This window comes from Bufo gargarizans, chromosome 3 (genome assembly GCF_014858855.1).
Source record: "Bufo gargarizans isolate SCDJY-AF-19 chromosome 3, ASM1485885v1, whole genome shotgun sequence".
NCBI lineage: Eukaryota > Metazoa > Chordata > Amphibia > Anura > Bufonidae > Bufo > Bufo gargarizans.
The window spans coordinates 345520877-345544063 of NC_058082.1; the positions used below are offsets into that span (position 1 = coordinate 345520877).

At 43.6% G+C, this 23187-nt stretch overlaps 1 protein-coding gene across 1 annotated transcript in view; it reads left to right on the top strand.

Moving 5' to 3' along the window:
* Window positions 1–23187, top strand: part of LOC122932952 (protein argonaute-1) — a 94776-nt gene that overhangs the window by 63986 nt on the left and 7603 nt on the right. The window contains exons 7-17 of the mRNA XM_044287644.1: window positions 2070–2157; window positions 2239–2386; window positions 8387–8506; window positions 9326–9448; window positions 10497–10630; window positions 12642–12826; window positions 14370–14529; window positions 17785–17875; window positions 17988–18182; window positions 18271–18405; window positions 18655–18756. Of these exons, the coding sequence (XP_044143579.1) occupies window positions 2070–2157; window positions 2239–2386; window positions 8387–8506; window positions 9326–9448; window positions 10497–10630; window positions 12642–12826; window positions 14370–14529; window positions 17785–17875; window positions 17988–18182; window positions 18271–18405; window positions 18655–18756 (1481 nt within the window). The remainder of the gene's footprint in view (window positions 1–2069; window positions 2158–2238; window positions 2387–8386; window positions 8507–9325; window positions 9449–10496; window positions 10631–12641; window positions 12827–14369; window positions 14530–17784; window positions 17876–17987; window positions 18183–18270; window positions 18406–18654; window positions 18757–23187) is intronic.

Here is a 23187-nt window from a genome sequence, read left to right on the forward strand (position 1 = left end):
CCTGGATGGACCCTCTTTTGCACATGCACTGAACAATAAATCAACATGTTTAACGCAAACACAGAAGAAAATCCGTCCAGGGACAGTAAAGACAGTGGTGACGTGGATGAATTACATAATCCACACCATCAAGCACCCTTTAGATGCAGCGACTGCAGATTAAAGGAGCTTGCATAGCCAAAGATGGTGACCCAGGGGCCTTCTGCTGTGCCTCAGGGGTAAATTTGATTTGACATACAGATTTGTGTCACAAAAAAATAGATTAGGGGCTTTTGGAAAATATTTCAAAAAATTGGCCAACCGCTTAATTAGGAGTATCTTACTCCAGCGCGATATACAGACGTGGACAAAATTGTTGGTACCCTTTGGTCAATGAAAGAAAAAGTCACAATGGTCACAGAAATAACTTTAATCTGACAAAAGTAATAATAAATTAAAATTCTATAAATGTTAACCAATGAAAGTCAGACATTGTTTTTCAACCATGCTTCAACAGAATTATGTAAAAAAATAAACTCATGAAACAGGCATGGACAAAAATGATGGTACCCCTAACTTAATATTTTGTTGCGCAACCTTTTGAGGCAATCACTGCAATCAAACGCTTCCTGTAACTGTCAATGAGACATCTGCACCTCTCAGCAGGTATTTTGGCCCACTCCTCATGAGCAAACTGCTCCAGTTGTGTCCGGTTTGAAGGGTGCCTTTTCCAGACTGCATGTTTCAGCTCCTTCCAAAGATGCTCAATAGGATTGAGGTCAGGGCTCATAGAAGGCCACTTTAGAATAGTCCAATTTTTTCCTCTTAGCCATTCTTGGGTGTTTTTAGCGGTGTGTTTTGGGTCATTGTCCTGTTGCAAGACCCATGACCTGCGACTGAGACCAAGCTTTCTGACACTGGCTAGTACATTTCTCTCTAGAATTCCTTGATAGTCTTGAGATTTCATTGTACCCTGCACAGATTCAAGACACCCTGTGCCAGACGCAGCAAAGCAGCCCCAGAACATAACAGAGCCTCCTCCATGTTTCACAGTAGGGACAGTGTTCTTTTCTTGATATGCTTCATTTTTTCGTCTGTGAACATACAGCTGATGTGCCTTGGCAAAAACTTCGATTTTTGTCTCATCTGTCCACAGGACATTCTCCCAGAAGCTTTGTGGCTTGTCAACATGTAGTTTGGCATATTCCAGTCTTGCTTTTTTATGATTCGTTTTCAACAATGGTGTCCTCCTTGGTCGTCTCCCATGTAGTCCACTTTGGCTCAAACAACGACGGATGGTGCGATCTGACACTGATGTTCCTTGAGCATGAAGTTCACCTTGAATCTCTTTAGAAGTCTTTCTAGGCTCTTTTGTTACCATTCGGATTATCCGTCTCTTAGATTTGTCATCAATTTTCCTCCTGCGGCCACGTCCAGGGAGGTTGGCTACAGTCCCATGGATCTTAAACTTATGAATAATATGTGCAACTGTACTCACAGGAACATCTAGTTGCTTGGAGATGGTCTTATAGCCTTTACCTTTAACATGCTTGTCTATAATTTTCTTTCTGATCTCTTGAGACAGCTCTTTCCTTTGCTTCCTCTGGTCCATGTCGAGTGTGGTACACACCATATCACCAAACAACACAGTGATTACCTGGAGCCATATATATAGGCCCAATGGCTGATTACAAGGTTGTAGACACCTGTGATGCTAATTAGTGGACACACCTTGAATTAACATGTCCCTTTGGTCACATTATGTTCTGTGTTTTCTAGGGGTACCATCATTTTTGTCCATGCCTGTTTCATGAGTTTATTTTTTTACATAATTCTGTTGAAGCATGGTTGAAAAACAATGTCTGACTTTCATTGGTTAACATTTATAGAATTTTAATTTATTATTACTTTTGTCAGATTAAAGTTATTTCTGTGACCATTGTGACTTTTTCTTTCATTGACCAAAGGGTACCAACAATTTTGTCCACGTCTGTAGATCAAGACCGTCACCGCCAGTTTTGATCAAATCACCCCACCGGGTTTTATGGACAGAGCTATATATTTCATACTACTTCTATGCCTATGGACAGGTTTAAAAGTGGAAGTCACACACTGTGGACAAATGAAGAGAAAATACAGAGTTTGTAATGTGACTCGTCGACCTGCCAGCCACCAAACGTAAGTAGACACTTGTGCTTGTCCTTTTTATGGATTAAGAAATGGACGTGTCTGAATGTTGTATCTCATCTTGTATTGTAGGTTCCCGCTGCAGCTGGAGAGCGGTCAGACTGTTGAATGCACAGTAGCCCAATACTTTAAACAAAAATACAATTTACAGCTAAAATACCCTCATCTTCCCTGCCTGCAGGTGGGGCAAGAACAGAAGCACACTTATCTACCTCTGGAGGTGAGTTAACATAGTCCTTTTAATTAAAACTCCTGGTACAACTAATATTGTGTTGTGCCTATTGGAGGGGCATGAGGGGTTGTATATAAATGTAAAAAGGCAATATGAGACACTGAAAAAATATGTAAAGGCTGTCAGTGTTAAAAAATAACACAAGTTGTACTTACTTGGCTGACCCTGCTGTTCCTCCGCTGGCACTCGCATGCGCCTCACTAGTCTTTTTTTTGGTGCTTTAGCTATGATATCCCCAACTACCCCAATCACTGGCTGCAGGGATCAAGTGGTATTACTGGTAACATCATTACAACCCTTAAGACTTCTGAGGCCGGTGATTGGCTGCAGTAATTATGTGGGTTAGTCAGGAGGTCATCTCTGCAGTGCTGGAAACAAAGATCAGCAGGGAGCACCAGAATAGTAGGGCTGAAATGACGAGGGATCAGACAGGGTGAGTAAGGCTTATTTTGTTATTTAACAACACTTCCTGACTTTACCTAAGTTTTTTGGGGTCTTGTAAACTCCCTTTAAAGAATACTCAGGAGAGCGAACACCTTTGTCATGCACTGTCCCTTACACCCGGCATAATACAATGTGTTGGATTTGCCGGGAGTAAGTACAGTATAATATTGCTGAACACTAGGGGTCATTTATGAAAGACCGCCATTTCAAATCTGATCTTTGATATCCCTGTGCTGGAGGAGGAGGCGCCCAACCTGGCTAAATTTAGGTGAATAGCGCTTTAAAAGTCCCAAACTTTTTTTCAGGGGCATAGTGAAGGCCTCTCACTATGGTTAATTCTACAATTAGCTGCAATTAACATAATGCTGCATGTCATATCTATGTATACATCAATATTTCTCGCTCATATTCATTGGGGGACACAGGAACCATAGCTATGTCCTCTAGGAGGCGTTGACACTAGTAAAAGCTGTTGGCTCCTCCCCTGGCAGCTATACCCCCTCCAGCCTGGAGAAAGAGCTTTTGTTTTTTCTAGTGTCAATAGGAGGCAAGACCTCCCTGCTCTGCAGGGAAGCTCCTTAAGGTTAATACCCATAGGTGGTTAATACCGCCGTCCAGAGCGCACATGAAAAGAGGGGAGCGTAGGAGGCTCCGGCTCGCCGACAGTAATTTTCCACATACGGAAGGGAGTTCGGTATTGCGGCACCTACCTCATTGCCACCCCTTTCCGGAGCGGAGTTAACTGCCATATGTTCGGCCCGCACTGCATCAGTGTTCCGGCCGTGATATTGTTTGCCCGGCCCGCACTGGTGTCCGCCCGGCCTGCGGGGTGCAGCCTGCTGCTCTGTTCATGTGGCCGGCCTATGCAGGGGCTAGCATGCCCTAATCGGCTGTGCGCAGGGGCTTGGTTCGCCATTTTGCAGCCTGCTAGGCCGCAAACTTTCGTTTCTCTGGCACAAATTATTCCCGCCCTACTTCCCCCTCCCCAGAAACATGCTGAGCTCCGCCCCCGGTTCTCAACTGGCCTTAACCCTTTCTGCCCAGCCACCTCTTAGGCCGGCATATCTGGGGATCTATACTCTAGTGCAGGTTTTGTAATGGGAAAAACTTAACCCCTTCCTGCCTCTTGTGCGCTTCAGGCCGGCATCTTAGTTTAAAAAAAAAAAAAGATGTGCGCCATACGGGTCCCCTTCCTCTGCCCTCACTACTGCGGGACCACCCTGTCTGGTGGTATTACGCTGGGCCTGTGTCATATCGCACAAGGAGGACCTCTCATAGTTCTCAATCCGCCCTCCGGGGCCGTTTGGTTGATAATTCTCCACCTTAGCAGATCCCGCAGAGGACAGCTGAAGTATTCCCAATCCACCCTCTGGGTCGTTTGGTTGATAATTTCCACCTACACAATTCAGTGAAGGACCTCTGAAGGATTCCAATGCGTCCGCCGGGGCCGTTTGATAATTCCACCACCTCCGCAATACAGTGGAGAGCCTCTGGAATTCCCAATCCACCCTCCTGGGTCGTTTGGTTGATAATTCTCCACCAGCGCATTCAATAAAGGACCCCTGACATTCCCAATTCACCCACCTGGGTCATTTGGTTGATAATTCCCCACCTGCGCAATCCAGTGGGGGCTCGCTGGAACTTCCCAGTCCACCCTCCCGGGTCGTTTGGTTGATAATTCTCCACCTGTGCGACCCACCCTCCGGAGTCGTTGGATTGATAATGCACTGCCTGCGCGATCCGGTGGACAAACCTCTAGAATTCCCATTCCACCCCCTGGGTCGTTTGGTTGATAAGTCCCCACCTGTGCAGTCCGCAACTGCCAGGGGCGAGATTCTGAGGGGTAGACCTATGCGCGTGCGAACCACTGCACCTCTTTCTCCTCGCAACCCCACCCTTCCTCCCTGGGTCACACTCAGGCACACCCTCCTTTTGAGGGGGAGGGGGGGAGAATCACTGATTCAGACCCTGACATGAATCTGAAGCAATCTCCCAAGATTGCGTCTACGGTGGCCAGCGATAGTTCTCGCCATTCCATAGGCGGAATACTTGCACTACTTCGGGATGCAGTACTTACCTTATACATTGTCCCTGCCACAGGTGGACTAAGTATAGTAACACTGGTTTCAGTGCCGGACGTATGATTTCCTCCTTCTGTAGGTGGCGGAATTGCATCTCCACTGGGTTTAGTACCTGCCGTATGCATTAGCCCCTTCCTTAGGTGGCGCAATGACATTATCACTGGCTACAATGTGTGCTGTATACATTACTCCCTTACTTAGGTGCATTAATTGCACTCCTACGGGGTACAGGACTCGCCACATGCACTAGTTCTCGCCGTGGGCATTAACCCACTTCATAGGTGTAATATTTTCCCTACCACTGGCTTAGGTACTTGCCTTACACATTCCACCTTCCATAGGGGTATTTGCACCACCATTGGATATGGTCTGACTGTTGCGCTATCACCGTGCTTCCTGTTGCATTTCCCCTTCCAAAGTGATCCACTAGCAGAGGAATAACTAAGCGTCTTAGAATGCTGCAATTCAACTGCGCCATGGCTCTAGGTGCCTTTGCTTAGTTCACAAGGGGGCGTGGCAACGGTTAGTACCCGCAGGTGCCCGCTACTCTTTCTCTAGTGGTATATGGGTGCCGCCAGTGGATACGATGGCTATTCCTCATTGTATCCTTCTTTTCCTTTGGTGCTGGTTTTGGGCAGGGGGTTACTTAGCATCACTTCTGTGTCTTAGAGACCCCTCATCTCCATGGGCCTCCATTGTTAGTCGGTCATGATATGGTCCGCATAAATACGTAGTGCATACACCATTGCACATATATGGTGAGAACGTTCCAGCGAGTCGAGTGTTCACTAACTCTGTATTCTCCATCCACCACTCCTTCTTTGGGAAGTGGTTATGCTGGCACTCTGGTTTAGCTGCTACAGCTTGTTCTCCTCCACAGGTGCAGCTTTTCGCTAATGCTCGAGTTCATGGTCACTGTGGGACATTCCCCTCAGGTAGGGGTCCTACCCTGGCGCTAGCTTGGCAGTTTCGCCTGTTCAGTGCCCTTCCAGGTAGAGTTTTTAAGGTTCACTCTACTTAACAGGGGCAGTATGGTACGTGGCTTCTACGGATAGTCTTAGGCCTCCTCTTCGGTTTTGCTCTGACGGGGCAAGCGCTGGCTACTACTGTGGGAGCGGTATTGCGTTACCACTACATACTTTGGTTCTTACTGCACAGCTCTTTCGTCAGGCGGTGGACTCTTTTTAGCACTGAATTCGGTGGCCTTTGCGGGTGGCCCCCTCCTCTGCTGGGGTATGGGGCTAGCAATACAGTGTGACTTACCTTGCTTGGCTTCCTCCTCAGGCAGAGTTTTTTGCACAGCCGCTTAATCCTTGGCTACTTCTGTATAGTGCCGGTCTCAGATGGGGAATGAGCTTAGACCTAGCCTATTCTTCCCCTTTCTTTTCCTCTCTGGCTCATGGTTCATAGCCACCCCGCATGCCTTGGTAGTTCCTACGTTACTACCTTCCCTCATCTGCATTGCACGGGGTATTCGTTTGGTGGCCTTTCATTCCAGGCACGCTCCGGTCCCGACTGGTGGGCTGTGGCGCCCTCCACATCCCTCCTTCTACAGGGACTCTTCCATTGGTCCGGGTGTGCTAACGGTATCTACACGAAAGCTTCCACTTTTCTCTCCAGAGCCAGAGTTCCAGAAGCATGCGACGTGGACACCCTGATTTCTCCTTGGTGGGAGTTCTCCCTGCCTACGTGTTTCTTCACCTCCTTCCCAGGGTTCTACGGAGGATCAGGAGATGGAGGACATTCCGACAAATCCTAGTCGCTCCGGATTGACCCCGTTGCGCGTGGTACGCCAACCTCGTTCTCCTTCTAGGAGACGTCTCTTGGTCACTGCCACTCAGAGTCGACCTTCTTTCACAGGGTCCAGTCTTACATCAGCATTTAGATGACGGCGTGGCTATTGACACCGCCATTCTGATGTGGAGAGGGTTTCGGCAGATGTCATCCGCACTATGATTCAGGCCAGGAAGCCTGCATCGCCCAGGATCTATTATGGGATCTGGAGGTCCTTTCTGGGCTTCTGTGAAAGCCGGGACATCAACCTCACTCTGTTTTTTTTTTCTTTCCCCACGGTCCTATCCTTTCTACAATCAGGGTTGGACCTTGGTTTAGCCTTTAGTTCCTTGATGGGTCAGGTGTTGGCACTTCTGTCCTGGGGCAGCTTCCAGCATCCTCTGTTTCCCCTGGTGCCCATGAAAACCTTCCTTCTGGGAGTGACACATACGGTTCCTCCGTATCGTCCTTACCGCCTTGGGATCTGAATATGGTTCTCTTAGCGTTCCAGTCTTCTCCCCTTGAGTCCTTGCGGGAGTTCTCACTCCGGCTCCTGTCCTAGTAGGTAGTTTTTTCTTGTGGCTATCACATCCATTAGACGGGTGTCTAAGTTGGGGGTGCTCTCTTGCAAATCCCCTCCCTGGTTCTTCACAAGGATAAGGCGTTCCTCCGACCCATTCCTTCTTCTCCCGAAAGTGGTCTCTGACTTCCATATTAATGAAGAAATTGTCCTTCCTTCACTGTCCCTTTCCTTCACACCCTACAGAAGGGAGTTACATTATTGGACGTTGTCATAGCTCTAATCATTATTGGCAGCCTTCAGTCCCCTCCGGCGTACAGAACCCCTTTTTGTCTTCCGGAGGGTCCTCGCTAGGGATTGGCGGTCTCCAAGGTGGAGATTGCACATTGGATTCGGTCTGCAAGTGCTGAGACATACCTCGCTGGAGCAGGGTTCCGCTCTTAGGTGTCACGGCTCACTCCACCACAGCGGTGGGCCTTTTCTTGGGCTCAGAGGAATCGCGCTTCGGCTGCACAGTTGTGTAAGGCGGCTACTGGTCCTCCTTACACATGTTCACATAAAATTACCAGGTGCATACTTATGCATCGGCGGTCGCTGCTTGGGCCGCGTGGTCTTGCAGGCGACAGTTCTTGAGGCCTGCAGGGACGCTTGCTTCCATGGGTCTGTGGTTTTTTCCCTCCCTGTGGACTGCTTTTGGATGTCCCACGGTTCCTGTGTCCCCCAATAAATATGAAAAGGAGATTTTTGTATAACTTACCAGTAAAATCTCTTTCTCGCTCTTCATTGGGGAACACAGCACCCACCCAGTATTGTTGTTCGCCCACAGTTGTAGCTGTTACTTGCTATAACCCTGTTGGGTCTTTTGACATGGTTGGTGTTCCACGTGTTTTTCTTGGTTGGCTTGCTTCTCCTACTGCTTGTACACAAACTGAAGCTCTCTCTCCAGGCTGAAGGGGGTATAGCTGCCCGGGGAGAAGCTAACAGCTTTTACTAGTGTCAACACCTCCTAGAGGACATAGCTATACCCACGGTTCCTGTGTTCCCTAATGAAGAGCGAGAAAGAGATTTTACTGGTAATTTATACAAAAATCTCCTTTTTACTGGCTTTCGTTACCATGACCACATCAATCTGTTACGAAACGATTAGACTAAACATACATTTTATTCCAGGTCTGTAACATTGTAGCAGGCCAGAGATGTATCAAAAAGCTGACTGATAACCAGACCTCTACTATGATCAAAGCAACTGCCAGGTCTGCCCCAGACCGACAAGAAGAGATCAGTAGGCTGGTGGGTAATATTACTTTATGATTCCTTTTTTAATTTATTTTTATTTTTTCTTTGACCCTTTTCCCTTATGTTACATTTGTAACTATATGTCTGAATCCTATGCATCGCCTTATTATAACAAATTATAGATTGTAAAGTAGTAATCTTCTTGGATCACCCTGTTGATCACAGCAAGCAGCCAGAACTCTTAACTCAATGGCAGTGAGCAAAGAAGTGAAATAGCAACTTTTGGTCTCATTTATCAAACTGGTGTAGAGTAGAACTGGCTTAGTTGCCCATAGCAACCAATCAGATTCCACCTTTGATTTACCAAAGGAGCTGTCAAAAATAAAAGGTGGAATCTGATTGGTTGCTATGGGCAACTAAGCCAGTTCTATTGTACACCAGTTTGATAAATTACTCCATTTGACTTTGTACTAATCATATTATTAATAATGTGTTCATTTCATCGTCATTACAGTTATGGCAATACTAATTATGTGTATTTTTTTTTTTCCTCTCAAACTGAAGGGCTTTTTACTGCTAAAGGCAATTTTTCTTAGTTTTTTTTTTTTTTTTTTTGTTTTACATTTTTATCTTTTTGTCCTTTTTCTCATGTTTTAGTTTTAGTCCCGCTTTCATGTTTATTCTGATAATTTATTGGATATGCCTCAATATTTTTGCTGGTTAGGACCATATATGGCAAACCTAGTGGCCATTGTTAGGACTCAGGCTGCCATGGCATTCCATGGCACCCCATGTGTGGGTGTCGGTGATGGAGCTGACGGGGAGAAATGTGTAATTAATTATTCAATGTGTAATTATTCTCTGTACTTTCAGATGAAGAATGCAAGTTACAATTTGGATCCGTACATTCAGGAATTTGGAATCAAAGTTAAAGATGACATGACAGAGGTTACAGGAAGGGTCCTTCCAGCACCCATATTGCAATATGGAGGAAGAGTAAGACAGCAAGTTTTTTGCAGCTGGTTGACATCATTGATCTGACTCATACAGTGCAATTTTTATGAAGCTTTAACTTCTCTCCAGATGCACCTCTTTGAATTATATACCTTTTAAGACCACCAACCGGACAGAACGTTATTTCACTATGTTTAAAACTGGAATTGATTTAAACTTGTGATTATACTTAAAGTACTGTAGCTACCATGTTATCCTGATATCAGCCCTGATCGTCTTCACTTGCGGTTTAGTCTAATACTGAAAGGGAGACCCCCCACTGTGTGGCACGTGACAAGTGACTTGCTTGAAGGGGACTATGGCACTGAAATAGACAGCCTGTCCCCATTCAAATATGTCACCGCTGTTTTGCTGTGTCAGAGTGAACGTCGCAGTGGAGCAGACCCAGGTTGATATCTTAAGATTAGGGCAGCTGTTGTACTGAATGTATATTAGTAAGCTGAATTGATTTCAGTTTTAAATGAACAATAAACACAGAAAACGCACACAAATATCCCAACCCTGCCTCCCTTCATCTTCACTTCTCTTTTGGTCTTATTTTGTACAATTAATACTGAGAAATATGTATCCCTCTCCCTCCTCTTACCCACTATGCATTAACTGGCTGTAACACAACTGGCTGGATCAGAAGCCTCCCTGTTGTGCTCTGTCTGCAATAGGGCAAACAGGTGGTTAAGCTCTTCCCCTCAGCCGAAGGACATCGGTAGGAAAGTTCTCTGCAGTATTTCTACATAACTGTTTGTGTCAGGGTCATTTAGAAATGATACAGACTAACAGTGACTGCAAATAGATTTCTTATTTACTTTGAGCATTTTATTTCTAGGTTTACAAAATAAAATAACATTGTTATCTGGCTGGACAACAATAAACCACATTAGACAACAATATATGTATGTTAGAAAATTATATGGATTCTTATTCAATGAATCAAATCAATAAATACATAGAACCCCCCCCCCCCCCCACACACACACACACACAAAAGGAAACAAACATAATACCCCTTTTAATATGTATTTTGTTTTCCTAGAATAGAGCAATTGCAACACCAAACCAAGGTGTGTGGGACATGAGAGGAAAGCAGTTCTACAACGGCATTGAAATTAAAGTTTGGGCTATCGCTTGCTTTGCTCCGCAGAAGCAGTGCAGAGAGGAAGTGCTAAAGTAAGTGTAGTCACTTAAAGCTCTTTGGAACCCTAAAAACCCATGAAATCCAGAGTGGATCACAAACGGAAAGAAAGTATAAGGCCCCTTTCACACAAGTGAGTTTTCCGCGCTGGTGCAATGCGTGATGTGAACGCATAGGACCAGCACTGAATCCGGACCCATTCATTTCAATGGGTCTGTGTACATGAGCGTTTTTTTTTTCCACGCATCAGTTCTGCGTTGCATGAAAAACGCAGCATGTTCTATATTCTGTGTTTTTCACACAGCCCTGGCCCCATAGAAGTGAATGGGGCTTCAGTGAAAAGCGCATTGCATCCGGAAGCAAGTCTGGATACAATGCTTTTTTTCACTGATGGTTGCTAAGAGATGTTGTTTGTAAACCTTCAGTTTTTTTATCACGCGTGTGAAAAAACGCATCAAAATGCATTTGCACCCGCGCAGAAAAAACTGAACGCAATGGCAGACAAAGCTGACTGAACTTGCTTGCAAAATGGTGCGAGTCACGCTCGTGTGAAAGGGGCCTAAAGGGCAGATACAACTTCTTTTTTTAATTCACTCCTGATTTTGGCTTCTGAAACTGCATCAAGAAACCTGACTCTGGCTGTTCCCTAAGTATTCTAATGGTGCATTTCTACATGTGGTTTTAGATGTTTTTTTTCTTTATATTGAATCATTTTAGGCTACTTTCACACCTGCGTTAGGTACGGATCCGTCTGGTATCTGCACAGACAGATCCGCACCTATAACGCAAACGCTTGCATCGGTTCAGAACAGATCCGTTTGCATTACCATGAACAAAAAAAACACAACATTTTTTATTTTATTTTTGTTCATTATAATGCAAACGGATCCGTTTTGACTTACATTGAAAGTCAATGGGAGGCAGATCCGTTTTCAATTGCACCATATTGTGTCAGTGAAAACGGATCTGTCCCCATTGACTTACATTGTAAGTCAGGACAGATCCGTTTGGCTCCGCATCGTCAGGCGGACATCAAAACGCTGCAAGCAGGGTTTTGGTGTCCGCCTCCAGAGCGGAATGGAGGCTGAACGGAGGCAAACTGATGCATTCTGAACGGATCCTTATCCATTCTGAATGCATTGGGGCTAAACCGATCCGCTTTGGGCCGCTTGTGAGAGCCCTGAAACGGATCTCACAGGCGGACCCAGAAACGCCAGTATGAAAGTAGCCTTAGACATCTGTGTTTTATGGTATTTTTCAAGTCTAATAGTGATGCCTATGGGAAAAAGTCTATCTATACCCAGAGCATGCTATGTTTTCATATCAGCATCCTAAGTGAACTGAAAGGAGTTTGGAATGGATTCAGTGTTATAGGTATAGTACGTGCAGAATTAGCACTAGGATTCTGGACGCAATTTTTCCCCCTTTAGCAGTAATCGCTATAGTTACAGCAACCCTCTCCTTCAGTAGTAGTTGCAGGACACCCCCAATAAATAGTAGTCACAACACCTTTACTACGTTCAGTAGTTTTCACCTTAGCCACTGCATTTCCCTCCTTCAGTGGTATCAGTTGCAGTGGCCTTTATCTGCATTAGTATAGGCTACTTTAACAATAGCGTTTCCGTTCTATCCTCATTCATTGTCAATGGGGACAAAACGTAACGGAACAGAACGAAAAGCTCCAAAATGCATTCCGTTCCGTTTGGTTGCGTTCTCATACCGGAGAGCAAACCGCAGCATGCTGCGGTTTTCTTTCAGTCATGGGATGCGGAGCAAGATGAAGAAGTAGAAGTATATAACAGGCACTGTGTGCTCACTCTTCCCTGCTGCATGGTAGCTGGATGCTGGTATTGACAGCGCCCAGTAGTAGGCATGAAAGGCAGTGGGCAAAATACAGTTAATGAGGTCAATTTTCTTGTTGTTTTGTCCAACTTTGGTCTATGATCCTCCTTCACAAAATTAGATAACTCCACCACAACTATTGTTTTCTGATGTTGAATATTAATCACCTAATGTATATATTTTTTTGTTACTAAAACGTTTCAGGAATTTCACAGACCAGCTAAGGAAGATCTCAAAGGATGCTGGGATGCCCATCCAGGGTCAACCATGCTTCTGTAAATACGCACAAGGCACGGACAGTGTGGAGCCGATGTTTAGACACCTCAAAAACACATATTCTGGGCTCCAACTTATAATTGTTATACTGCCGGGAAAAACACCAGTTTATGGTAAGAATAAAGACCTGTACATGTCCTACAGACAGTAATTGTAGAGGTCAAAAAATGAATTTTGAAATAAATGAAGGGCATCAACAATGTTCTGTCGCTACAAAATGTACTCTTTTATTGTATTTATTGGTTGGAGTTTGTTATTTTTGTGTGCGCTTGTAACTATTTTTATTTGTTTAAACTGTTGGAAATGGCATTAAAGGGAATTTCTGGTAGTTTTATACTGATCAGTGGGGGTCGGACACCCACCATTCAGCTGTTTGAAAACACTGCGGCGCTCTCAGTAGCACCATGGCCTTCTCTCAGATTTTCTTAGGCCTGTGACGACACGTTTATTGGTTACATGGCCTTGGTGCAGCTCAGCCACATAGAAGTAAATGGGCTGCGATACCATGCAAATCCACCATACAGTAGTGAAAGGGCTGCGATACCAAGCACAGCCACCATACAATAGTGAATGGGCTGCTATACCAAGCACAGCCACCATACAATAGTGAATGGGCTTTGATAGCAAGCACAGCCACCATACAATAGTGAATGGGCTGCGATACCAAGCACAGCCACCATACAATAGTGAATGGGCTGCGATACCAAGCACAGCCACCATACAGTAGTGAAAGGGCTGCGATACCAAGCACAGCCACCATACAGTAGTGAAAGGGCTGCGATACCAAGCACAGCCACCATACAATAGTGAAAGGGCTGCGATACCAAGCACAGCCACCATACAATAGTGAATGGGCTGCGATACCAAGCACAGCCACCATACAATAGTGAATGGGCTGCGATACCAAGCACAGCCACCATACAGTAGTGAAAGGGCTGCGATACCAAGCACAGCCACCATACAGTAGTGAAAGGGCTGCGATACCAAGCACAGCCACCATACAATAGTGAAAGGGCTGCGATACCAAGCACAGCCACCATACAATAGTGAATGGGCTGCTATACCAAGCACAGCCACCATACAATAGTGAATGGGCTGCGATACCAAGCACAGCCACCATACAGTAGTGAAAGGGCTGCGATACCAAGCACAGCCACCATACAATAGTGAAAGGGCTGTGATACCAAGCACAGCCACCATACAGTAGTGAATGGGCTGCGATACCAAGCACAGCCACCATACAATAGTGAATGGGCTGCGATACCAAGCACAGCCACCATACAATAGTGAAAGGGCTGCGATACCAAGTACAGCAACCATACAATAGTGAATGGGCTGCGATACCAAGCACAGCCACCATACAGTAGTGAATGGGCTGCGATACCAAGCACAGCCACCATACATTAGTGAATGGGCTGCAATACCAAGCAGAGCCACCATACAGTGCCACTGCCTTCTCAAACAGCTAATTGGTGGGGGTCCTGGGTGTCGGACCCCCACTGAACAGATACTGATCACCTATCCAGAGGATAGGTGATCAGTATTAAATGCTCAGAAAACCCTTATAAATAATAATCTGTCTAAAATGTATACTGTCCATTTTTCTATTACTAAACAGTTTTTAGGTAAAGTTGTTAACAATATCTTCATTTCTAGCTGAAGTGAAGCGTGTTGGTGACACTCTTCTTGGCATGGCCACTCAGTGTGTCCAGGTGAAAAATGTTGTGAAGACCTCCCCACAGACCCTAAGCAATTTGTGCCTAAAGATCAATGTCAAACTAGGTGGAATCAACAACATATTAGTGCCTCATCAACGGTATGTTTTGTCTTTGCCGAACCTGTCCTTATGTTGGATGCTACAGTGATACTCCATGCAAAAGCTAATAAATACATATATCGTTCTATTGCAGTGATGGCGAACCTTTAAGAGACTAAGTGCCCAAACTGCAACCAAAAACCCACTTATTTATCGCAAAGTGCAAACACAGCAATTTTACCTGAATACTACAGTCCAATATAGTATATCTTTCATGTACTTTATCATTTAGCTATAATAGCTGCCTGCATTCAATGCGCCCTGCGCTGATGAATGGCAGGAAAAGTCTAAGGCATATTGGTACACCTTAGACATTTTCCAAAGCATGGGTGCCCACAGCGAGGGATCTGAGTGCCACCTCTGGCACCCATGCCATAGGTTCGCCACCACTGTTTTATTGGTTTACCTAACATAGTCCTGAAGTCTCACCCGCATAGTCCCTGACGATTGAAGGATCCACAGGCGTTTTCTTGCAGGCTTGCACCCTGCTTACATACTAGGCAGTGGTTGTCATGACCTCCCCCAGGAACCTGTATAGCTAAATGTTCATTGCACATGTTCTTACACACTTTATAGTGAATGATTTTTTTTTTTACAAAGGTTTCTGGGCTTGTTAAGACAACTAAATCCTGGGATCTGAGCCCTCTATGTGAATCTTGTAGTTCCTTCGATCACTGAGTTTTTTTAGCACCTGTTAACTGTTACACTATCTAACATTAAAACTCAGTAAACATAATCCAGGGGTCAGCATCTTACGGCACTGGGAGTTGTAGTTTCACAACAGCTGGAGTGCCAAAGATTGCTGACACCTGGCTTACATTTTGTTTACTGAGTTTTAATGTTAGTGTAACAGTTAACAGGTTTTGTTTCTCATTGTTTACTTTGCAAGAAATTAATTATAGGGTAAGACTCCATGGCGAGTTCTGAAACATTTTTGTAATATGATTTTTTAGATAAAAGTTTTTGATGTTGGTTAATGTATACCAGTTCCTATCCACAGTTTTTAACTTCCTCTTTGTCAGGACATTTAACATTTTAAAGGGTCTCACTTAACACTCATGGACCATCAGTCAGACCAAGGAGGATAGAGGAATGGTGCATTAATTAGAGCACCACACCTCCCCTGTGCTGTGCCATTAATGTGGTTGGTCAGCAGGGGTGCACCTAGACCTTCTGCTGCCTGAGGCGAAAATTGAAATGGTTCCCCTTCCATGCCAAATGTTCAACCTAACCCCTCTCCCTATGGCCCTACTATTAAAGACATACTTGGAAAAACATTATACAAGGCAATAAAACATACAGGATAATACAGTGCCACATTCCTCTTACATCCAGTGATATAGACTTTCTCTTTCCTCATCTTCTCCATTTGGACCTGACCGCCATGATGATTGCTTTCAGCCATCTCTTATCTCTGCAGAGTTTGACACACAGACATCTTAGTTTCCTACTTTTCCATCTCCCTGTCACCTTCAGTACCCCATCCTGCCGACCCCAATACTATACTGCAGAAACAGATAATCCCCCTGAAAATACTAGTAACACACAAATAATGCTCCCTTCAACAATTGGAACATAGTGTTAAAAAAAAATAACTCCGCCCAGCAAATAATGGCTTTGACACTAATGGTGTCCGCCAAAAATAATTGTGCTTAACTGATACTGTGCCAGAGTGCCCCCACAGTAATAGTACTCCCAAATGTCCCACCAATGAAAATAATTCTCTGCCAGAGTGCCTTTACTGTTAACAGTGATGATGCCCCCATAGTGCACATATTAGTAATCATGTTTCCCATATTCCGCCAGGAGTAATAAAGCCCACCATGATGCCCTCCGTAATAATAATTCCCCTTATGTGTGCCAGTAGAAATAATACCCTCTTATGTGTGCCAATAGAAAAAAATGCCCCCTTATAATGTGTACCTGTAGAAAAAATGCCCCCTTATAACAAGTGCCCGTACAAAAAAATGCCCCTTATTTGTGCCAGCACAACAATGCTCCCTTATTTGTGCCAGTACAAAAAATGGCCCCTTATAACACGTGCAAGTATAAAAAAAAAAACTTTTAGTGCCACTAGTAGAATGAATGTCCCAATAATTCCCTATTATAATGTGTGCCAGTAGAAAAATTGCCCCTATTTATTAGTCTCAGTAAAGCTAATGGCCCCATAGTGCCCCCCCCCCCCTTATAATGTGTTTCAGTACAAAAATGCCCCTTTTTAGCATTCCCAATGTCTCGATAGTGCTCCCTCCAGTTATAAATAATCACACCACCCCATAGTGGCCCAACAGCATGCTGCTAAGGAAAAATAATAAACACAAATATTTACTTCCATGCGGCTATATCGCCATCCTGAGGAAGGAAATACAGTTGAATATGCAGAGATGAACTCTTCCACAATGGAAGCGCTCACTTGCCCACAGCCCTGCTGCCAGCCCACACTTGTCCCCACCTGGAGCTGTCTGAGGTAATCACCTCACCTTCAGGTCGGATCCAATGGGTAGATGTTTATCAATTAATTAGTTTCTTAATTTAGTCCAGGGCCTTTTAAGCTGGATGACTGAGCCGAGCACCTCGTCCGTGCCACGGTACACACTTTTGGTTCTGTGAGATCACTACGGCCGGCAGGCGTGGTGGAGCAGCCATTAGTAGTGCACCAGAAGTGGACTTCTTAGTGACCTTATCCACACCTGAGCGGCATCGTCGATTGCGGTTTTTCATGTGTCATCTCGACCCGTCTCAGGATCCATGGATAGATTTGGTCACTTAGAATTTTATATATAGTCAGTAGGTTTCCTTTCCTCACATATATTTTTTGTAAAATCAATAAAGTATTAGTTTTATCTAATTCCTATAGCGTTCCGTACTACAGTGATATATATTTTTGATGCTGGTCAGGACTTCTCACATTATACTTATCAATACACTGCTCCTCAGTCTGAATGTTTATTTATGTATATCAAGAGAACAATATAGCTGTCTTCCACTTACTATTCTAATGAGGATTACCTTGCAGATAAACACTTCCCTGAGCCATAAAGTGAGATTATTTTACCTTTACTTTATGTCTTCACTACTTTACCAACATTTTTGGTCACTGAGTTTTTCATAGATTTACTACCTTTTTTTTAAATTGGTGTGTAAGGAAGGACAGATGTAGTGACCCACTGATGGGTTTGTCTATCAGCTGTAGAGTGCAATATCTTGTCTTTTTGAATACGCATAATTAAGTTTCTTCTTTTTGCCTTGTGACAGCTCTGCGGTCTTCCAGCAGCCAGTCATTTTCCTTGGAGCAGACGTTACACACCCACCAGCTGGTGATGGAAAGAAACCCTCGATCACAGCGGTTAGAAACTAAGCAATATATATATATCTGAATGGTGGGTAATCTGATATATGCAAAGAAGAAACTACCATTTGTTCCTTTTTCTTTCTTTTTTTTTTTTTTTTGAATACAGGTTGTAGGAAGTATGGATGCTCATCCAAGCAGATACTGTGCAACAGTAAGGGTTCAGCGTCCTCGGCAGGAGATCATTGAGGACCTTTCATACATGGTTAGGGAACTTCTCATCCAGTTTTACAAATCTACACGTTTTAAACCCACTAGGATTATCTTCTATCGAGATGGGGTGCCAGAGGGACAGCTCCCTCAGGTAATTATATGACCATACATGGCTTAAATATTTTCCCTGAGTTCCATATGAACTCTTCCATATGAATGCAATTTCTTTTTATTTTCAGATTTTGCATTATGAGCTGCTGGCTATCAGGGATGCATGTATCAAACTGGAGAAGGATTACCAGCCAGGCATCACTTACATTGTAGTCCAGAAGCGGCACCACACGCGCCTGTTTTGTGCTGATCGCAGTGAGCGGGTGCGTGGTGTTCAATGTTTATGGAATATATTACTTTAGATGCCCCTGCTCCTTTGCTGAACACTATTGGCAGGGTGTTTATATCTAGTGTATACATAAGCACTGCTCAACGATATGCATGTTATAAATGGATTGATCCATTTGGAATAACATATCAATCGATAATGGTACTATTATTGTCAAAATATACATATATATGGTATAGTATGTTTTTTTAATAGTTTTTTTTTTTTTTGTGTGTGTGTATAGATTGGAAAAAGTGGTAACATTCCAGCCGGGACAACTGTTGATACCAACATCACGCATCCGTTCGAATTTGATTTCTATCTGTGCAGTCATGCGGGTATCCAGGTAACTTGCTGTAAAAGATTTGTGGACACAGGTTAACTTCAGCAAACTAATGATACTTGAATACTATTACAGTTAATAGACCGAATGCACACGGCCGTGAGCGGTCCGTGTAACCACGGGCTGGATTCCTGCTGAGAGCAGGAGTGCACGGCGTCATTGGTTGCTATGACGCCGTGCGCTCCCTGCTGCCGCCGCAATACAGTAATACACTGGTATAGATCATACCAGTGTATTACTGTATTGCAGCGGCAGCAGGGAGCGCACGGCATCATAGCAACCAATGACGCCGTGCACTCCTGCTCTCAGCAGGAATCCAGCCCGTGGTTCCACGGACCGCTCACTGCCGTGAAACACGGCCGTGTGCATGAGCCCTTATGGTGATAAAAGTCCTGAATACATAAGTCTACATGTGTCTAAATGCAGGAAAGCTCTGAATATTTGTATGTTTAAAGGGGTTTTCTGGTTGGTACAAGCCATACCCACCCATCACGAGAACAGGGGCTCAGTACCCCCTGCGAACGCTCGTTAGTGAAGATTGGCCCGGAAATCACCTGTTGTAATAGAGGCTTACTCTAATCAATGTAATGCTCTTCTGTGGCTTCTTTATTTGGAACCATCAGGAGAACAATAGAGCTGTTGTACTGTTATCCTAAATTGTACAATTACTGAGGGGGCGTGTAACAACAATGTCTGAGCTCTCCCTCATGAATATTTGTGGGTGTGAATAATCTGCCCTTGCCCGCCCTGCACAACCTAACCATATATACAAACACAGTCACATCATCATCTCCTAGCTCACAGAGGCAGAAGATCTTCCTGTCACATTGCAGATCGATCTATATCTCTATATACATATATATCTATATATACTATATACAGGTGAAACTCGAAAAATTTGGATACCGTGCAAAGTTCATTTATTTCAGTAATGCAACTTAAAAGGTGAAACTAACACATGAGATAGACTCATTACATGCAAAGTGAGATACTTCAAGCCTTTATTTGGTATAATTTGGATGATTATGGCTCACAATCTCAGGTACCCTTTGCTCAGAGGTATGGATTAATTAGCTGACTAGAGTGTGACACTTTGAGCCTAGAATAGTGAACCTTTTCACAAAATTCTAATTTTAAGTTACATTAATGGAACGCCTTTTAAGTTGCATTACTGAAATAAATGAACTTTTGCATGATATTCTACTTTTTCACCTGTGTATATATATATATTACAAAAAAGGGCAGCACTTTATGGTAAAAAATTAAAAACCTTCACCACATTTTTTACCATGGAGTGCTGCCCTTTTTTGTATTTTGTGTAGTGGGTAATTGCTTATTCCCATTGCATTGCATTGCACCAGCTCATTGTCTGTGCTGCCATTTTTTTCTTAATAAATAAATATATATATATATATATATATATATATATATATAGATAGATATGGTATATATATGTATATAGAGATATCGTTCGGTAAATATATATCTCCATATACTTATATATAGATTGAGTGTGTGTGTGTATGTATGTGTGTGTATATATATATATATATATATATATAAAATGACGAAAATGGGACAGCACTCCAAAAACAACCATAGTTTTATTGACCTATGAGGCAAAATGGCAACGTTTCTGCTCAACAATAGAGCCTTTGTCAAGCAAAGAACAGTGGTACACAGTGATATATATACATCAAATTACAAAATAGCAGTGTATAATTAGGCTACTTTCACATTTGCGTTCGGGGCTCCGCTTGTGAGTTCCATTTGAAGGCTCTCACAAGCGGCCCTGAACGGATCCGTCCAGCTCTAATGCATTCTGAGTAGATGCGGATCCGCTCAGAATGCATCAGTCTGGCAGCATTTGGGCTCCGCTCAGCAGGCAGACACCTGAACGCTGCTTGCAGCGTTCGGGTGTCCGCCTGGCCGTGCGGAGGCAAACGGATCCGTCCAGACTTACAATGGAAGTCAATGGGGACGGATCCGTTTGAATTTGACACTATATGGCTCAATTTTCAAACGGATCCGTCCCCCATTGACTTTCAATGTAAAGTCAAAACGGATCCGTTTGCATTACCATGTTCATGGTAATGCAAACGGATCCGTTCTGAACGGATCTAAGCATTTGCATTATAGGTGCGGATCCGTCTGTGCAGGTACCAGACGGATCCGCTCCGAACGCAAGTGTGAAAGTAGCCTAAATTACATAATTAATCAATCAACATATACCTATAATAATAAAAACTGTGATTGTCATCACACAAATATAAGTTATCTAAAAAAGGAGATATGTGGCAATAAGACAGTGTAGCATAATATACAAAATGTAATCAATATACAAATGATAAAGTGCAAAAGTGCATAATGGTGATCAGCTGTGTTGATACACCAAAATAAAACCATAATTAAGGGGCGGAGAACAAGGAAGAGGAAGACATGTAATCATACCCAACAGGTGCAAACCAGTGTGTAAAAACAGGAAGTGATGTACAACAGCGCAAGGCGTCTGCGCACTTCACTGCATGAGGCAACATAAGTGTACAGAAACAGGAGGTGACGCACAGCACCACTCAGCGTCTGCGCACTACATTCCCGTTCCGGACATCTTCAGTGCGGTATCCAGGTGGTGATGTACGCATGCGCGTGAAAACACCATAGGCCCACATCGCCATGTTGGAATCTGGCGAGCTGCCCACTTACTAAGAGCCAATACGGAACTCATACGGCTACATTATGACTGCAGACCAGTACACCACATACAGAAGAGGTCACGCCTCTGCAGAGAGGTAAAACCTCATCCATAAAGGCACATCAAATAAACGTGTTCAGCACAATAGTGCCGCACACACTACACGAGTGCACTAAATGGCTCCAGTCTATCGCAGTCAGACTAAGGGATCTCCTACAAAAATATATAGCACATATACGCGCGTCAAGTCCACCTTAGCCGCACATAAAACAAAACATAGCACTAAAGATATATGAAGCAAAGGGTCTAATTGCTGGGTATGCACAATCCTCTTCTCCCAGTTCTCCTGCATCATAGTCCATAAATACTGGAAAAAAGAAGAGATAAAACCAATTACTTATCTATACAGACACAATTCAGTAGTGTACGTGTTCCAACTACATCTAACTATTACATAGGAAGAGAATGGAACAGAAGCCACACAGGGTACGGGCAAGCCCACCGATCAAACCACACTCCACGGGTTATATTCAATATTAAGCCCATATGGTTTAAGGCAATTTAGAGTATTAATCCAATACATCTCTCTTTTTTTCAAACGAAGCAGTCGATTACCACCTCTCCTTGGTTAGGGGACATGACCAATGATCCAACATTGAAGATCACGTTCAGTGTGCCCCATATCCGAGAAGTGTTTAGATACAGGTAGATCAGAGCGCTTTTTTCGAATCGTATATCGGTGATTGTTAAGTTGAGTCTTGAGGTCAGTGGAGGTCTCACCAACATATAAAAGTTTGCAAGGACATATTAAAACATATACAACAAAGTTAGAGTTGCATGTGAGATAATACTGTATGGAAAAAGACAACCCTTTTGTAGGATATACAAAAGAGCTGCCTTTGCAGATGTGTTGACAATTGACACAGCATAAGCTTGGGAAACTGCCCATGCTACGCTGTGTCAAAGAACTTTGTGTCAATTTAGCTTTTGGGCCTATATCAGCACAGACAAGTTGATCTCGCAGATTCCTGGATCTGCGGTATGAGAAGAGTGGTGGTGCTAAAAATTCAGGTATCCTACCCAGGCAACCACGAAGAGTACCCCAATGACGTATAATAATACGTTGAAGCGCTAAGCTGTGCATAGAATATGTAGAAATAAAATGAATTCTTCTTTGCACATTTTTTGGTGCATTCCTAATCAAGGTAGTTCCCCTGTCCATCGCACGAACCTCCTTGCACTGTGTTTGCAATAGGCCATGTGGATAACCTCTTTGTAAAAATGTATCAGTCATAATGTCTAGAGTACCATCAAGATCCAAAGGATCAGAGACAATACGTTTGGCCCTGAGATACTGGGGAAAAAGGGAGATGTTTTAGCATTTTTCTAGGATGTTTGCCTTCATACCGTAAAAAGTTATTTAGTAGATTGTTCCGTAGATTTAGTAGATTGTTCCGTAGATTTAGTATACAAAGAGGTATCCAACTTGCCATCTAGTAACCGAACTGTGGTATCCAGGAATTGTATCTCCGTGTCAGAAAATGACAAGGTGAATTGTAAATCCTTGTTCACACTATTTAACACTGTGTGAATTCCCATTTTCATATATATATATATATATATATATATATATATATATATATATATATACACACAAAAGTATTGTGGTATATTATGAGGCACATTGTAAGAAATATATATAACTTGGATAACCCCTTTAAGGATCCGTAAACTGCAGTAGT